Consider the following 16,127-nt stretch of genomic DNA (forward strand, 5'->3'; position numbering starts at 1 on the left):
TGGGGTGATGGTGATAGATAATATTAAACATCTGTGTTTCTCTGTATCCATGGGAGAAGCTGACTGTATGGTAAAGGTGACACAAATCTCTGGACTACATTAAACCACAGATCCCTAAAGTCAAAGCCCATCAAGTGGACCTCATGGAGGTTAGTGCAAAGTTAGCAGAGAGGTGACAGCCACTGGACTGTTAATCCAGACGATATTCTGGGCACCCAGGTTTAAATCCTGTCATGGCAGATGGTAGAATTTGAATTCAATGAAAATCTGGAATTAAAAGTCTAATGATAACGATGAAACAATTGTTGAAAACCCATCTGGTTCACTAATGTCCTTTAGGGAAGAAAACCCCAGCAATGTAGTTGGCTCAGAAATGACCTAGCAAGTTGCTTAGTTCAATGGCACTTGGGGAAGGGCACAAATTATTGAATCCCTACAGCACAGAAAGAGGCCATTCGGCCCATTGAGTCTGCACTGATCCTCCGAACAGCATCCCACCCAGACCCAATCAAACCCCCTAACTGTGCATTACCCATGGCTAATCCACTTAGCCTGCACATCTTTGGACTGTGGGAGGAAACTGGAACACCGGGAGGAAACCCATGCAGACATGGGGAGAATGTGCAGGCAGTCACCTGAGGCTGGAATCAAAACCGGGTTCCTGGTGCCGTGAGGCAGTAGTGCTAACCACTGAGCCACCCTGCTTGTCCTGCCAGTGATACCTACATCCCAGGAAACAGTAAAGTAAAAGAAATTTCTGCACATGAGTTCCTTGCGGGGGTTTACTTCACTATATTAAATGCAGACAATGATTGGTGGCCAGTTCATTTGGAATGGGTGAAAGACACAATCTATGCATCTACTAAAAGCAGTTATCTTGCTTGTTAACACCCTTGCTGAAGTTTTAATTTTGTGTTTGTATCCCGCAGAGACTGAGAATCAAAACCTCGTCACTAAAACTGTTGTACCAACTGTTGACAATGGAGATGTACAGCTTGGGGTCATACTGGCAGCATTTGGAGGTGCACCACTGGTGGTAGTGCTATTCATTGGCTTGTTTGTCAGTTGGAGAATGAAAATGAAGGACAAGTAAGCATTAAATCCTGTCTGAGGAACAGACAGACCAGGCACACAACTCTGACTGCAAGGGAAATGCAAGCGAGGTGTCTCACAGTGACACTCTGTAACCCTGGTTACCCTAGGCCCTTGAAAGCCACACTGATATGCCACTGATCTAACACACATCCCTCACTGTAACACTCTCTGATATACCCCACACCCCTCAGTGTAACACTCTCTGATTTACCCCACACCCCCTCACTGTAACACTTTCTGATATACCTCACACAGCTCAGTGTAACACTCTCTGATATACCCCACACCCCCTCACTGTAACACTCTCTGATATACCTCATACCCCTCACTGTAACACTTTCTGATATACCTCACACCCCTTAGTGTAACACTCTCTGATATACCCCACACCCCTTCACTGTAACACTCTCTGATATACCCCACACCCCTCACTGTAACACTCTCTGATATACCCCACACCCGCTGACTGTAACACTCTCTGATATACGCCACACCCCTCACTGTAACACTCTCTGATATACCTCACACCCCTCACTTTAATACTCTCTGATATACACCACACCCATATGAAGCAGAGAAAGTGAATAGGAACATAAAAGTAGGAGTAGGCAATTTTGCCCATTGAGCCTCCTCTGCCATTCAACTGAATCATTGATGATCCTCTACCTCAATGCCATTATGTCTGAATCCCTTGGTATCTTTGAGGGGTGTAGGGTATATCAGAGAGTGTTATTCAGAAGCATTGATAGATACATAGATACAATTAGAGTGAAGCCAGATGGATAGTGAGGAGGATATAAAGAGGCATCATGTTGATTTGGACAAATTGCATGAATGGGAAAGTGCATTGGCAGATATAGTATAACATGAATAAGTGTGCAGTTATCCACTTTGGTAGGAAAACACAATAGCCAAGTATTACTTAAATGATGATAGAATGGGAAATGTCCATATACAAAGGAACCTTGCACATGTAGGTGCAGCAAGCAGTTAAGAAGGTAAATGATATGTTGGTCTTTACTGCAAGAGGATTTGAGTTTATGGGCAGGGATATCTCTACCATAGCTGTACAGAGCCTTGGTCAGACCAGACATAGAGTATTTTAGTCTCCCTACCTTGGGAGGGATATAGTTCTGATAGTGGGAGTACAGCAAAGGTTCATCATTGGGATGGCAGGATTGTCATGTGAGGAGAGACTGAGTCGGCTAGACCAGGAGTTTAGAAGATAAATAGGGGATGTGCATTTAATAAAGAATTCTGACAGGCTGCAAAGATTGAATGCAGGGATGATAAGGCGGGTTTATAACAAAGGGACTCAATCTCAGGATATAGGACAGGCCATTTGGAACTGAGATGAGAAGAAATGTCTTCATTCAGAAGGTAATGAACCTGTGGAATGCTCTTTCACATGAGGCTGTTGAGGCAAAGTCACTGCACATACTTAAGAAAGAAATAGATTTCTAAACACTGAATGGGTATGGGGAAAGCACAGGAGTGTGGTATTGCAGTTGAGGTTCGGCCCTGATCACACTGAATGCTGGAGTGGCCTCGATCTGCCAAATGGCCTACTCCTGCTCCTGTTTGCTACATCTCAGATAAACACATGAATGAAAAAGGAATAGGAAAGAATTATTATTGGGTTAGAAACCGATGGGTGAGAAGAAGAGAGAAGTATCATGACACTGTCTTGGATCACAGAGTGCACCCGTTCGCAATAAACAACTGCACCTCCCAGTCGCGAACCATTTCAACTCCCCCTCCCATTCCTCAGACGACATGTCCATCCTGGGCCTCCTGCAGTGCCACAACGATGCCACCCGAAGGTTGCAGGAACAGCAACTCATATTCCGCTTGGGAACCCTGCGGCCCAATGGTATCAATGTGGATTTCACAAGTTTCAACATCTCCCCTCCCCCTACCGCATCCCAAAACCAGTCCAGCTCGTCCCTGCCTCCCTAACCTGTTCTTCCTCCCACCTATCCCCTCCTCCCACCTCAAGCCGCACCTCCATCTCCTACCGACCAACCTCATCCCGCCCCCTTGACCTGTCCATCCTCCCTGGACTGACCTATCCCCTTCCTAACTCCCTACCTACACTCACCTTTACTGGCCCCATCCCTGCCTCTTTGACCTGTTTGTTTCCTCTCCACCTATCCTCTCCTCTATCCCTCTTCTATCCGCCTCCCACTCTCTCCCTATTTATTTCAGAACCCCCTTCCCCTCCCCCTTTTCTGAAGAAGGGTCTAGGCCCGAAACGTCAGCCTCTCTGCTCCTATGATGCTGCTTGGCCTGCTGTGTTCACCCAGCCCTGCACCTTGTTCTCTCGGATTCTCCAGCATCTGCAGTTCCTACTATCTCCAGTTCTTTTCAGATTTGGTTAAATGTAGTTAAGAGAAGTCTCCACAGCAGCAATTTGCTTAAATATGAACATTTATTGAGTAATAATAAAAGACAAAAAAGAAAGGAATATTTATTAAGTAAATAAAAAGAGTGAGAAAGAGAGGAAAGAAACCTCACGCCCTTCTGCATGTCAGGGACCCCTCAATTGATGTCTGGTCTGAAGGCTGAGGTCGTTCCTGGCATCATTCACGACCCCGGTCCGAGGTGAAGTCCAGAAAGAAACAATAAGCCTAATGCCATCCTGGCCGTCAGGGTCCCCTCGATCGACGGCTGGTCTGGAGGCTGAGGTTGTTCCTGGCACCGTTTGTGATCCCGGTCTGAGGTGAAGTTCAACTTTTGGAATGAAACTCTCTCTCTCTTATACCGTGTAACAAACAGCCAGCACAGAGAAAGAAGATACAGAAGTCAAAACTGCTTGCTAGCACAGAAAACAGCTACAGAGAAACAAGCTGCAGGTCTCGTCTTCGGCCCGTACAGGAATGCTCACAGCACTCATTCAAGGTCATGCAGCTTGTCAAGTATTTTCCCATCCTATGCAATCTATTTTCTCATGCAGCTGTCAAATATCATCATTAACTCATAATCCTTAGGCCCATCCTATTGCAGACACCAACATGAGAGATTGGGTTGAATGGCCGGTATTCAAGCTGTAGACTCAATGTATCTTAGGTAACTTCTATTATACATATAAACCGTAGGAATTTATAATGGGAAAAGTTGACTCAAAATATGGGATGCCAACTTGACAGCAGGAAGTATGTTCTTGTGGGTAGGAAGTGTGCGTGAACACAAGATTTTAACATGTCATAGATATCTACATGTCCACATAATTCATTTCCCAGGTGTAAAACAGGAACAAAATTGCAACTGGTGCCACTCAACACAGGAAGGTCCTACAGGAAGGAAACTGAAGAGGGCCGATGTAAGTCACTGGATTAGTCATGGTTCAGTCTATAAGTACTTCTGTATAAGTACTCAGGTAGACAGGAGTTGCAGGTAGACAGGGCAATGGGGAAGGCTTTCAGCATGCTAGCTTTCATCGGTCAGAGCATTGAATACAGGAGACGTCTTGTTGCAGCTGTACAAGACATTGGTGAGGGCACATTTGGAGTACTGCATGCAGGTCTGGTCGCCCTCTGCAGAAAGGGTATTATTAAACTAGGAAGAGTGCAGAAATGATTTAGTAGGATGCTACCTGGACTGGAAGGTTTGAGTTATAAGCAGAGGCTGGGACACTTTTCCCTAGAGCGTAGGAGACTGGGAGTTGATCTTATAGAGGTCTATAAAATCATGAGGGTCATAGATAAGGTAAGTGGGGAAAAGCTTCTCCATTGTAGGGGAGTCTAAAACTAGAGGGCATAGGTTTAAGGTGAGGGGGGAGATACAAAAGGGTCCAGAGGGGCAATTTTTTCACACAGACAGTACTGAGTGTCTGGGATGGACTGCCAGAGGTAGCAATGGAGGTGTGTGCAATTTTGTTATTTAAGAAACATATGGACAGGTACATGGATGGGATAGGTATGGAGGGATAGGGACCAAACGCAGGTAAATAGGACTCGTTTAAATTGTGAAAACTGGTCAGGATGGGCAAGTTGGGCTGAAGGGCCTGTTTTCATGTTGTAAACCTCTATGACTCTAAATCTAAGTACTCCTTTCCTTCCTTCTTTCTTACCTGTCTCAGTGCTTGTCTACCATTCCACTTCCCCCACCCCTGACCCTGTTCTCTCTTTCTCTCTAACATGCTCTCTTTTCTCTGTCTTATTGTTGTACGCTGCCTCCTCTGATTGTATCTTGCCTTTTTTCTAGTGCAGCATCTAGGTATCAGTAACTCTCTGAAGCTGAACCTGAAGAAGGTGATGATTGATAGGAGCTCTCTGTCCCTGGGTCAAATCCTTGGTGAAGGTATGTGAAATAGAAAGAGGCCTTAAGTTTATCTAGCACCTTTCACAACGTCAGGACATCCCAAATGCATTGCAGCTGACACAGCACTTCTGAAGTGCAGCCACTGATCGTAACACTGGAAACCTAACAGCTAATTTATACACAGCAAGCTCCCACAAACAACAATCAGACAAACTGCTTTAACGACGATTTTGAGAGATAAATATTGACCAGAACGCCAAAGAGAACCCCTCTTACACATTTACAATTAGTAACCACAGAATTTTTTTTGTTCGACTGAGAAGGCAGATGGACCTCATGATATCACCCTCAAAATACATTAACAGAGAGTGTCAAAGTGGATTATGTACTCATGTCTCTGAAGTGTGACATTTTTAAAATGTATTCTTTCATGAGATATGGGCATGGCTGGCATTTATTGCCCATCCCTAACTGCCTTTAGACTAAGTGGTTAGCCCATTTCAGAGGGCTGTTAAGAGTCAAGCACATTCGCTGTGGGTCTGGAGTCACGTGTAGGCCGGGCTGGGTAAGGACGGCAGATTTCTCTCCCATATAAGATTCCAGGAATTGAATTCAAATTCCACCAGCTACCACAGTGAGATTTGAACCCATTTCCCAAATGGATTACTAGTCCATGGGCATGAACAACACACCACGTCTCTCTGTCAACCACAGCATTTCCAACCTAGAAGTAAAAGATGCTACCCACTCTGTCCGTAGCTGACACCTAAGGCAATACGTGCAATTCCTATGTTCAGATTACAAAGATTGCTACTGTGATAAGCAGCACATATGTGATGATGGTCCACAAACTGAGGAACCTTTGCTGTACATCTCCAAAAAGGCAAGGGCTCTTATAATTAGACCTTTGCTTCTGATCTTTTGCTTCTGATCTTTTGCTTCACGGCCCTCACCTTTGTGTTTCTCCTTAATTCAATGTATGGTTTCATTTCCTCCCATCTTTTCCTGATGGCATCGTCTTGCCATGCTACAGCTCAGTGGGCACTTGAATCCTTCCAGGACCTCTGTGTCTGAGCCTCCATTCATCGTGGGGACATCACAACAGCCAAACTTGATTCTGTCACGACCTGAAATCACTGGGAAAAGATCAGGTGCAGGAACTCTGGTTTCGTCCCCACTCCCACCCCTTCACCACTGCCAAATGTTTGTCTTTCTTCTCCCTATTAACGTAGGAACACTCCAAATGATCACTCGCCCTCAAGCTCAGTCTTACCTGAGATTGGCTAACTCGGTACAGGCCATCCAGATGTGCAGGGCTCAGTACCATACCAGGCAGAGTGATCAACAACGGCCAACAAAGTTTCCCAGTGAATTCAGAGGACGATGATCTTCATGGCTACTGGAACAGTATTAGTGGGTTGACGTCTCTGTCTCTTATCCTTGGTGTTTAGGTGAATTTGGCTCAGTGTACCAGGGAATACTCATGCAATCCACTGGCGTCAATCAGAACGTTGCTGTGAAGACAATGAAACGTAAGTCAGATCTTGAAGAATTTAAGACATGATGTAGTGGATTAAGATAACAACTGGTGAAAAGGTATTTGGTATTAAGGTGTTTGAATGATGGGACATTTGATCTGTTTGGGATTTTATATGTGAAAGTGGATCAGAACTGTTTTGATCTATTGGAATCTATGGAATATGAGTGAACAAGAAGTGGCTTGGATTCTAGACAGTAGCAGCGAATGGGAAGGAATTGGCCCAATTGGGATTCTGTATGGCAGGAGTGAACGGGGAGGAATTTGATGAAGGGAGGAATTTGATCTGAAGATTTAATAGTACCACATGAAATGTATTGAACATTTAAATGTATTGGCTTCGATCGGATGTTTTTTCTCATAGCATATTGTTCTAAAACAAAACATCGCCTCATTTCAATGCTGCCAGTTCTCTTGTGTTGTTGTGTTGTCATGGATGTAACAAAAGCATTCTGTTTGATTTGAAAATGAGTTTGAGATATTTTCCATCAACCTGCTCAGTTATGTTATGACATACCCCTGAAACTGATAGGATATGAATCGACCCATCTTCCCGACCTGAAACATCAGCATTCCTGTTCCTCTGATGCTGCCTGGCCTGCTGTGTTCCTCCAGCTCCACACTTCATTATCTCTGACTCCAGCATCTGCAGTTCTTGCTATCTCAGGATATAAATCAAGGCCTTCTGGCTCAGAGGCAGGGACACTGCCACTATATATATAGTGGAAGAACATTGAAGATGTGAAAGTGGCCACACAAGTAGATAGGGTGGTAAAGAAGGCGTATAACATGCTTGCCTTTATTCATCAGGGAATTGAGTACAAGAGTCAGGATGTCATGTTGCAGCTTTATAAGTCTATGGTTAGGCCACGCTTAGAGTATTGCATTCAATTCTGGTTGCCACATTACAGGAAGGATGTGGAGGCTTTGGAGAGGGTGCAGAAGAGGATTAGACAGTGCCTGGATTAGAGGGTTTTATTTATAAGGAGAGGCTAGAAAAACTCGGGTTGTTTTCTCTGGAACGGTGGAAGCTGAAGGGAGACTTGATAGAAGTCTATAAAATCATGAGATGCATAGGTAGGGTTGATGGTCAGAATCTTTTCCCAGAGTTGAAATGTCTAATACTAGGGGTCATGTATTTAAGGTGACAAGGGAAAGTTCAAAAATAGATGTGAGAGGCAAGTTTTTTTACACAGAGAGCAGTAGGAGTCTGAAACACGCTGCCAGGGGTGGGGGTGGAGGCAGATACGATAGGGGCATTTAAGGGGCTTTTAGATAAGCACATGAATATGCAAGGAATGGAAATAAATGGACTAAGGGCAGGCAGAAGGGACTAGTTTAATTTGGCGTCATGTTCGGCACAGCATCGTGGGCCGAAGGGCCCGTTCCTGTGCTGTACAGTTCTATGTTGCTACATGGCTCATCAACGCATTGCGTAGCTCCATTTTCCAAATGGTCTTTTCCTAAATTCCTGGTAACAATCCTCATAAAACTCTTAATGTCTAGTTAATCGTGTGGTTAAGTTTCTAACTAAATGGGTTCATAATAAAATAGTGACATAATAAAATAGAGCAAAGTTCAATGGCACACAGCTATGAGCTGCCAGCTGTGGATAAACTCACAAGGTGACAAAACCATTAATTAAACGATACATGAGATCGTTTCGCTCTAGAAGCCAACTTACCTGCAGAATAGCAAAGGTATGGAATAATCAGGCTCACGTCTACACAAAGAGGTTGTTTATTCATTGAATCTCTGAGCTTTAAAAGAAGCCATTAAAACAGGACACCAGACAGGGGATTGACATACACAAGTCGGGTGTTAACTGTTATGTTAACCACCTTATTCAAAGTTAAGAGAAAACAACAATTGTCTGAACAACAAGGCAGCGCGGATATAGGGCTGTTGTAGTGCACTGGTAGTATCTCTACCTCTGGACCAGAAGAACAGGGTTTCAAGCCCTTCTGCTCCAGAGGTGTGTAAGAGCATCTCTAAACAGGTTGATCAGGAAAGTAACTAGGAAGGACAGAGGGATCTTGTGGTGCAGTGGTATTGTCCCTACCTTTGAGCCAGGAGACCTGGGTTCAAGTCCCGTCTGCTCCAGGGGTATGTAATAACATCTCTGAACAGATTGATTTGAAAATATCCTGTAGTGCAATGGCCCAGAAGGTCTGGGTTCAACTCCAACTGTGGAATGCTGTTGGCCACAGAGATCTGTCGTTGATATTAAAAAGAACATATTGATTAGGAAAATATATATTCTGAGGAACTTGGGGCTCTTGGTGGCAGTGATGGTATACCTATCTCTGGGCTAGAAGGCCTAGGTATAAGTCCCACTTGCTCCAGAGATGCATCATAAGATATTCAATTGAAACAAAGATACAGGTTGTACCTCTGTAATCCACCAGCCTCAGAGTTGGATGTCAGAATTTGTAGGACCATGGGAGATCATGTGTCAGGGTCTGCACAAGAGTTTTTTTTATCAATTTGCTGTTTACAAATTGCTGTGCAATATAAAATGAGATGTGAAACAATTATTTTCAAGAATATACATGATCTCTTTATCTGTCAGCACAATTCCAGCTGCGTTTTCAGTGTTGCAGACTTTAAACTGCTCACTGTGCTTTATGTGAGTGCGAACTGGGCATGTGCAGACACAATGACCTCATGACCCAAACGATAACTTTGCATGGACCAGCGATGCTGCTACTTGTAAAAGGTAAAGATCACATGTTGTGACAAAACCTCCAGAGCAAGTGGGACTTGAACTTGTACTCTCGATCCCAGGGATAGGTACACTGCCAATGCTCACTATACCATCAAAGATCACTTGGAATCTGACCCAAACATCTTTATTGAAAGGTTCATACTGGTGCAGCTTTTGGGAGAGTAGGGCACAGAGAACTGCGGGTTCTTCAGAAAACCTTCAGAAGCAGTGTGGGTTTTTGTCGAGGTTCATCCCGAGAAGCTCCATGATGCAGGACTCTGTGCTCTAGAGTCTATTCCCCGGCACAAATATCAACTGTGCCTGGATGACGATCAACCCAGTGAAAGCACTTTTTGGTCTGCCTGAAACCCGTTGGTCTTCCAGAGCAAGGAATTGACCTCGACCGAATGTTGCTGGGGATCCATTCAGTTATCAGACCCTTGCAGTACCTCAAATGTATGTAAATATAGTCTTAAATGTGTAAGAGATGTCTTTGGTTTGGTTGGGATAGAGTTAAACTCCAATGTTTGTTGGTTTTCTTGTTATGCTACTATATAGAACTGAACTGAATTTATGAAAAATTATGATAAAGGTATACCTTTGAAATAAAAAAAAACCTTCAGAAGTAGTGAGGGTACTGGACCACTGAGATTGCTGGACCAGACAGTACCAGATTAACCAGGTATAAGCTGTATAGGCAGTGTTTACAACAGTATGGAATGAGCTATGTGACTGAGAAGTCGACAAACTCTATCCACAATGAAGAGATATCTGGAACTCTGTTTTACCACAGGCATAACTTTTGAAATGACCAATCTGGCCTGAAAATGAGTTAGGACCACAATTAATATTCCATTCTGATGCATATTTCATGGGATTACACCGTTTCAAAAGCTTATCATTTGTCTTTCAGAGGGACTCGATTCAAAGCCAGAGCTGGAGTCCTTCCTAAGGGAAGCAGAATTGATGCAAGGCTTCGAACACCCAAACGTCCTCAGACTTATAGGTACGAAGGATGGAGTTTGCCAATTGCATGTGTTTTCATTTGGGAAGCTAAGGCAATCCTGCTTCCTAATACTACTCTGCCTTATTTTGCTGGTGATCAAGGAGAGGAAGGAGGTCTGCAATGAATCTCAGTGCAGGCAACAGCCAGGAAGGGCCTGAATTGAGGCTGAGGGCCACTTGTATCAGGCAGAGACAGTTAGAGGAGGCAATCCAGAGATCATCCAAAGGCCATACTTTGAATAGAGTTGTTTTGACCAGGTGAGATACTTCCTTTGCCTCTCTAGCTGTTAGAATGACTGTGTAGAAATCAAACATAAAGGTCTTCTAAGACAAAATCGTGGCTCTAACAAGGCTGGAATTTTATTGCTTATCACTAATTGAAAAGATGCATCTTCACCACTGCAGCAATCTTTGGGTGAAAAATGATGCTGTTAGGTAGGGAGTTCAAGGATTTTGACCTGGTAATGATGGAGGACATGCCCAAGTCAGGCTAATATGTGCGTTGGGATTGGAGGGGAGTTTGGAGGTGATGACGGTTGTTTGAAAATGATGCTATTGTCCAACTTCCGTAGCTGCAAATTTGGGAGGTGCTGCCATTTAGTTCTAATTTTGGTCTCCTGCATGTGCAGAATAATTTTCTCCATGACTACCTTACATTAAAGGTAGGACAGAGTATTTGTAACAAGTTGTAATTGATGATTGGTGTGTGGGGGTGGGCGTTGGTGGTTAGAGGTGAGATAGGATCAAATGACTAGTTTTCCCTTGTCTATTAACTGGAAAAGAGTCCCCAGGATGTGGTATATAAGATAAGGGGCATGGACAAGGGGGATAGAAAGCAGCTGTTCCCCTTAGTTGAAATGTCAGTATCAGAGGACACAATTTTAAGGTTGAAGGCAGGAGGTTTAGAGGGGATTTGAGGAAACGTTTTTCATCCAGAGCATGGGGGTATCTGGAATACACTGCCTGGGAAGGCAGTCGAGGCAGCAAACCTCACAACCTTTAAAAAACACTTGCATGAGCAATTGAATGTCATAATATTCAAAGCTACGTGCCTAGTGGTGGAAAGTGCGACCAGTGTATATCTGGTACAGTTTTGGCAGTACAGACTTGATGGGCCGAAGGGCCTCCTCTGTACTGTCTGATTCTGTGGGAGTAAACTTCAAGTCTAAATTAGGCTTTACAGAGTTCAGAATCTTCATAGAATTAATGAGAAAGAAAAAGAGTTTTGTGATTTTAGAATCACGGAATCTATACAGCACAAATGGAGGCCATTTGGCCCATCGTATCTTTACCAGATCTATGAAAGAGTTGAATATTAGTCCTACTTCTCTGCTTCTTCTAATAGCCTTGCAACATTTTCCCATTAAGATCTATCCAGTGCCCTTTTGAAAATTCTTGAATCCGCCTTCACCATCCTTTCAGCCCGTGGAATTACAAATCAAAATTTGCTGCACATAAAGTATTCTCTTCATCTTGAACTTGATCTTCATCTTTTGCTGAGTGCCTTAAATCTGTGTCATTAGATTCTTAATTCCCCTGCCAATGGGACAATTTGTCTCTGTTCACCCTCATCAAAATTGTTCCTGATTAAATCTCCACTTAAACTTGGGAGGCCTTGCTTCAGTTACACAGGGCTGGTGAGACCACATCTGGAGTACTGTGTAGAGTACTAGTCACCTTATATAAGGAAAGATGTTAATGCGTTATGTTATAAACCAGGTCAGACCCCCTCAAAATATTTTAAGGTAGACTAGAGCCTAATTGTTTCTTATTTTAAAGGCAAATGTAAAGTGTCTCAGATGCAATACAACTGCTCAAACTACTCGATGTTAAGCAAAACAGAATTCATTTGTGAATTCTGTGTGAAAAAGTTGCCCCTTACGTCCCTTTTAAATCTTTCTCCTCTTAGCTTAAACCTATGCCCTCTGGTTTAGTACTCCCCTATTCTGGGAAAATGACCTTGGCTATTCACCCTATCCATGTCCCTCATGATTTTATAAACCTCTATAAGGTCACCCCTCAGCCTCCAATACTCCAGGGAATAGCCCCAGACTATTCAGCTTCTCCCTATAGCTCACATCTTCCAATCCCAGCAACATCCTTGCAAATCATTTTTGCACCCTTTCAAGTTTAATAATATCTTTCTTATAGCATGGAGACCAGAATTGAACACAGTATTCCAAAAGACGTCTAACCAATATCCTGTACAGCCGCATCATGACACTCCAACTCCTATACTCAATGCACTGACCAATAAAAACAAGCTTACCAAACGCCTTCTTCACTAACCTGTCTCCCTGCCACACCTTCAAGGAAACATTTTTAAGGCAGAGGAAGATAGATTCTTGATAAGTGAGCGAGTTAAAGATTATGAGGGTAGGCAGAAATGTGGGGGAATCAGATCAACACAATCTTACTGAATGGTGAAGCAGGCTTGAGGGGCCAAGTGGCCAACTCCTGCTCCTAATTCACATGTACTTATATACGTAATAACTCTGCTTGTGTCTCTACATGTATTTGAGGTCTTGGATGCTATTCACCATTGCATAAATTTCTTCTGAGCACTAAGAGTCATAGAGTCATACAGCACAGAAACAGACCCTTTGATCCAACCAGTCCATACCGACCATAATCCCAAACTAATCTCGTCCCACCTGCCTGTGCTTGACCTATATCCCTCCAAATCTTTCCTATTCATGTACTTATCCAAATTACTTTTGAACATTGCAACTGTACCCACATCCACCACTTCCTCTGGAAGTTCATTCCACACACGAACCGTTCTCTGTGTAAAAAAATTGTCCCTCGTGTCTTTTTAAAATCTTTTTCCTCTCACCTTAAGAATATGCCCCCTAGTCTTGAAATCCCCACCCTAGGGAAAAGACAGCTGCCATTCACCTTGTCTATACCCCTCATGATTTTATAAATCTCTGCAGGGTGACCCCACAGCCTCAATTACTTGGACTTTAACATTTTTCCTAAAGTGTAATGCCATGAGTTGGACACAATATTCAAGCTGAGGCCAAACTGGTGATTTATAAAGGTTCAGCATAACTTCCTCACTTTCTGTATACCTCGATCCATAAAGCACAAATCACATAAATTTTTCTCCATTCCTGCTGGGAATGGTCAGTAGTTGTAGGCTGACATTGATAATTTCTTTTGTATCTTTTCGTAGGAGTATCATTTGAGGTTTGCTCTGCAGAACAAGTACCAATGCCGATGGTCATCCTTCCTTTCATGCCTCATGGAGACCTCCGCAACTTTCTCCTCAACTCAAGGCACAGAGAAAAACCCGTGGTAACTGAATCTAATTCATATTAATTCATTGGAACTCACAGCAACAGCCCGCAAGGACTACTGGTAGTCAGCTCCCCACATTTCGTTACCTGTGGCTCATTGCTCCATTTCTTTCCAGGCCTTGTTCAGGCCTTGGACACTGTGGGATGTGAATGAACCACTGCTCCCTCAGTTTTTCTTGATCACAAAGAAGACAAGGCAATATTGCTAGGTAAAAGCACAGTGTGGAGCTGGAGGAACACAGCAGGCCAGGTGGCATCAGAGGAGCAGGAAAGCTGACGTGTCCCGACCTGAAACGTCAGCTTTCCTGCTCCTCTGATGCTGCCTGGCCTGCTGTATTCCTCCAGCTCCACACTGTGTTATCTCTAACTCCAGCATCGGCAGTTCTTACTGTCTCTGAATATTGCTAGGTGATCCTGCTGCTGTACTTCTGTTGCAACAGAACTATCGCACCTATTCGCTTTTCCTCTGGAAAGCTGCCCAGTCTCCAACAACAACAACTTGTGTTTGTATCGCACTTCTAACCATGTAAAATGTACTATGGTGCCTCCTTAAGGAACTGTTATGAAACAAATTACTGAGTCACTTCCTGCAGAATTCCTGGCTTCTGAGCTGCCTTTGTAGCCTGGCACTTACGTGGTACGAAGGTCACTTTGCCTCTTGTCAGCCAAAATATGGATATCAGCCAGGTCTTGCTGCATTTGGACATGAGCTGTTTCAGTATCTGAGGAGCTTTGAATGATACTAAACACTGTGCAGTCATCAGCGAACATCCCCACTTCTGAACTTATGATGGAGGGAATGTCATTGATGGAGCAGCTGAAGATGGTTTTGCATTGTTTTAGCCTGGGGAACACCTGCAGAGATGACCTGGAACAGAGATGACTGACATCCAACAACCACAACCATCTTCTTTTGTGCTATTTATGATGCAAACCAACCCCCCAACTCCCAATTCCTAACGGCTTTAGTTTTGCTTGTGTTCCTGGAGGACAAATGAGGCCTTGATGTCAAGTGCAGTCACTCTCAGCTCACCTCTGAAATTCAGCTATTTTTTCCATGTTTGAACCAAGGCTGTAACAAGATCAGAAGGTTAGTGACCCTAGCAAACCTCAAACTGATCATCAGTGAGCAGTTTATTGCTAAGCAAATGTTGCTTGGCAGAACTGTTGATGACACCTTCCATCACTTTATTGATGATCAAGAATAGATTGATAGGATGGTAATTTTATTTTGGATTTGCCCTGCTTTTTATGTACAGGATATACCTGGGCAATTTTCCACATTGTCAGCTAGATGCCAATGTTGTAGCTTTGCTAGGGGTGCAGCAAGTTCTGGAGCACAGTGTTATTGCCAGAATATAGTCAGGTTTCATAATCTTTCCGGCAACCCGTGCCTTCACCCATTTCTTGGTGTCACATGGAGTGAATCAAGTTGGCTGAAGACTTAGCAACTGTGATGCTGGGGACCTCTGAAGGAGGCTAAGATGGATCATCCTGTTGCAAATGTTTTAGCTGTATCTCTTAGGGATAGGGATATGCAGAGATTGCATGACTCCTTTAGAAAACTATGTCAACACCACACACCAGTTGTTGGGTAAAAATCTTGGATTAATGGTATTGTGAGTCTAGCTACTGCAAATGGACTGCAGTAGTTCAAGAAGGCAGCTCACTATTACCCTCTCATGGGCAACTAGGGATGGGCAATAAATGCTGGGCCCAGTCAGCGATGCTCACATCCTATGAATGAATTTTTAAACATGGGTTATTGGTCCATATGTAGGGATGTGTGCAGAGGCTGAATAGAATTAATGAATCTCTATACAGTCAAAGAGAAATTAATTTGTGATTTATATAGTACCTTACACTATCTCAGGTAACTCGTAGAGCTTTGTAGCCATTTACTTTGAAGTTTAGGTACCATTTTGTTCTGTGGGAAACACAGTGGCCAATTTGCAGGTAGCAAGGTCCCACAGATAACAGGCTGAAGGTTAAACATTGACCAGGATACCATTCAAAACTCCTTAGCAGTTCTTCAAATGCAATGTCACCTTTTTGGTTCACCTAAGGAGTCAGAAAGGAGCTTGGCTTAAAATTTCAACTGAAGGACAGAACCTCAAACACTCCCTCAGTACTGCACTGGGAATGTTGGCCTAGATTCAGTGCTCAGGTTTCCAGGTTGGCACCTGTATCATCAAGTATTCTAATTCAAAGGCGAGAT

General features: G+C 43.5%; 1 protein-coding gene across 1 annotated transcript in view; it reads left to right on the top strand.

The window, feature by feature from the left end:
• The window catches only part of LOC109936849 (tyrosine-protein kinase Mer-like), a 40,621-nt gene that overhangs the window by 15,615 nt on the left and 8,879 nt on the right, over positions 1–16,127 (top strand). Inside the window, exons 5-10 of the mRNA XM_048619715.1 lie at positions 930–1,089; positions 4,338–4,417; positions 5,302–5,397; positions 6,810–6,890; positions 10,516–10,608; positions 13,786–13,907. Coding sequence (XP_048475672.1) covers positions 930–1,089; positions 4,338–4,417; positions 5,302–5,397; positions 6,810–6,890; positions 10,516–10,608; positions 13,786–13,907 — 632 coding nt within the window. The remainder of the gene's footprint in view (positions 1–929; positions 1,090–4,337; positions 4,418–5,301; positions 5,398–6,809; positions 6,891–10,515; positions 10,609–13,785; positions 13,908–16,127) is intronic.

Source organism: Rhincodon typus, chromosome 43 (genome assembly GCF_021869965.1).
Source record: "Rhincodon typus isolate 14 chromosome 43, sRhiTyp1.1, whole genome shotgun sequence".
NCBI classification, from domain to species: domain Eukaryota; kingdom Metazoa; phylum Chordata; class Chondrichthyes; order Orectolobiformes; family Rhincodontidae; genus Rhincodon; species Rhincodon typus.